Consider the following 1,809-nt stretch of genomic DNA (forward strand, 5'->3'; position numbering starts at 1 on the left):
ATATATATATATATATTTATATGTATATGTGTATGGGGGAGTGGGGGTAGTTTGAGCCTCTTCTCTTCACGTCTACGTCTGCACCTTCGCTGCCCACGCTACACGCAAAGAGGTAGAGAGGGAAACAAGGTTCACTTCAAGTAGTCAGAAACTCACTCCCTCCACCACGACCTCGTTCTCGCCCTCTCTCTTACTCTCCTCTCTTGTAGATGCAGTCAAAAATAACGCCACCGCGCAAACGCAAATTCAGCCCTCCACTTCAACATGATGGCAAGTATGTATGTGTGTGTGCGTGTGTGTTTTCATTCGCAATTTCTTACCCACTATCTAGCAGTCATGCACACAACAGATATCGTGCAAGAAGTGTGCAAGGAGCACTCACCCCTCTCTCACGGCATTCTCTCTTCTCTCAGACAGCTGATGTGTGCCGCCGCACTCTGGCCTTAAGCAGCGATGCACTCACCGCCGCCGATACATGCAGCAGAGCCGCAAGGAAAAACAACCTCTGTAACGGCATCTGTCCCTGGAAGTACAAGATGCAGCAGACAATACAATTCAACGGAGCCCTAAATATGTTCATTACCGACGCGCGGTACTCCTCTGGGACGTACACCGCCCGAAGCGTCGCGATGCACGGCCAGAAGAAACCAACGATGATCTCAAATAATATGAGCGCGACCATCTTGCTCAGCCCTGCTGCGGGGACGCAGAGCAGCAGCATGGTGGCCGCCGCGCAGAGGTACACCGCCGGCATCCACGCCACCACGCGGTCTGTTTGCAGGCCGAAGAGCATGCCGCACAGGCTCGCCGCCAACATGAAGCACGCAAAGACAAGGCCGTGCGGCACATCGCCGTCCGCCTCGAGCGCCGGTGTCCAGAGAAATACGAAGACGTACATGCCACTCTCAAAGAGGGCCTGCTGCGCGCCCGTGAAGGCGACGCGGGAGTCACGGCGCACAGCTGCGGCGGCGTCACGCATCTGCTCCCAAAGAGGGGTGCGGGCGCTACCGTAATTCTCCGTCCACCGCATACGCACAATCACAAAACACGCAAAGAGCAGAATGGCGCTCACGTCAAACGGCGCAACGGGGTGCCCGAAGGCGTCCGCCGCGCACTGCGCCACGACCCCCGACAGCACCGCCACCACACCGTTGCCGGTGCTCATCAGCGAAAACGTCTCTCCGATCCACGCCGGGTCAAAGCCACGGGTGTAGTGCTCGCTGACCATCCAGCTCTCAAACACCGACCACAGCAGCGACGTCGCGATGCCGCCCAAGAAGCGTCCAGCCACCAGGACGCCGAAGTGATTGAAATGCTTCGTGGCGCAGCTGAGCGCGTACACAACGCTGTAGAGCGCACACGCGCGCCTACGCCCCCATGTGTCGGCCAGGGGTCCCACCCACGTGCCGAATACCAGCGAAGAGCCGAAGCCAGTGATAAAGAGAATGCCGTTTTCGTGCCGGTCGTAGCCGTAGTGTGTGTACAGGCGGTAGATGTACGGGCCCTGCATCCAGTCTGCGGCCATTGCGAGGAGGTAGACCAGCAGGAACTGACGCTGAAATGACTTGAAGGAGGGCGTTGTGGTCGCCACCGAATGCAACGGGGTTTGCGCGTCACTCCATTTCTTCCTGCTCGTGTACACAATGGCGAAGATGTACATCACCAAGGTCAAAGCAAAGCAGCCCTCGTATATGGTCCACATTTGACCGTGAAGCACGAGCAACTCTCTCTTTATCGAACAAAAATGAACACAGTCCAAGACAAACAAAAAAAATACAGAAGCGTGTGTGTGTGTGTGTGTGTGTGTGT

At 56.3% G+C, this 1,809-nt stretch overlaps 1 protein-coding gene across 1 annotated transcript; it reads right to left on the reverse strand.

Annotated features, from left to right (window-relative positions):
* Positions 1–409: 409 nt before the first annotated feature.
* Positions 410–1,702, reverse strand: DQ04_02361000 (hypothetical protein; the record flags this gene model as incomplete). Its single annotated transcript, XM_009311791.1, has 1 exon — positions 410–1,702. One exon carries the CDS (start codon positions 1,700–1,702, stop codon positions 410–412), a length of 1,293 nt encoding a protein of 430 aa, XP_009310066.1.
* Positions 1,703–1,809: the final 107 nt, after the last annotated feature.

This window comes from Trypanosoma grayi (genome assembly GCF_000691245.1).
Source record: "Trypanosoma grayi strain ANR4 Tgr_236_V1, whole genome shotgun sequence".
Lineage (NCBI taxonomy): Eukaryota > Euglenozoa > Kinetoplastea > Trypanosomatida > Trypanosomatidae > Trypanosoma > Trypanosoma grayi.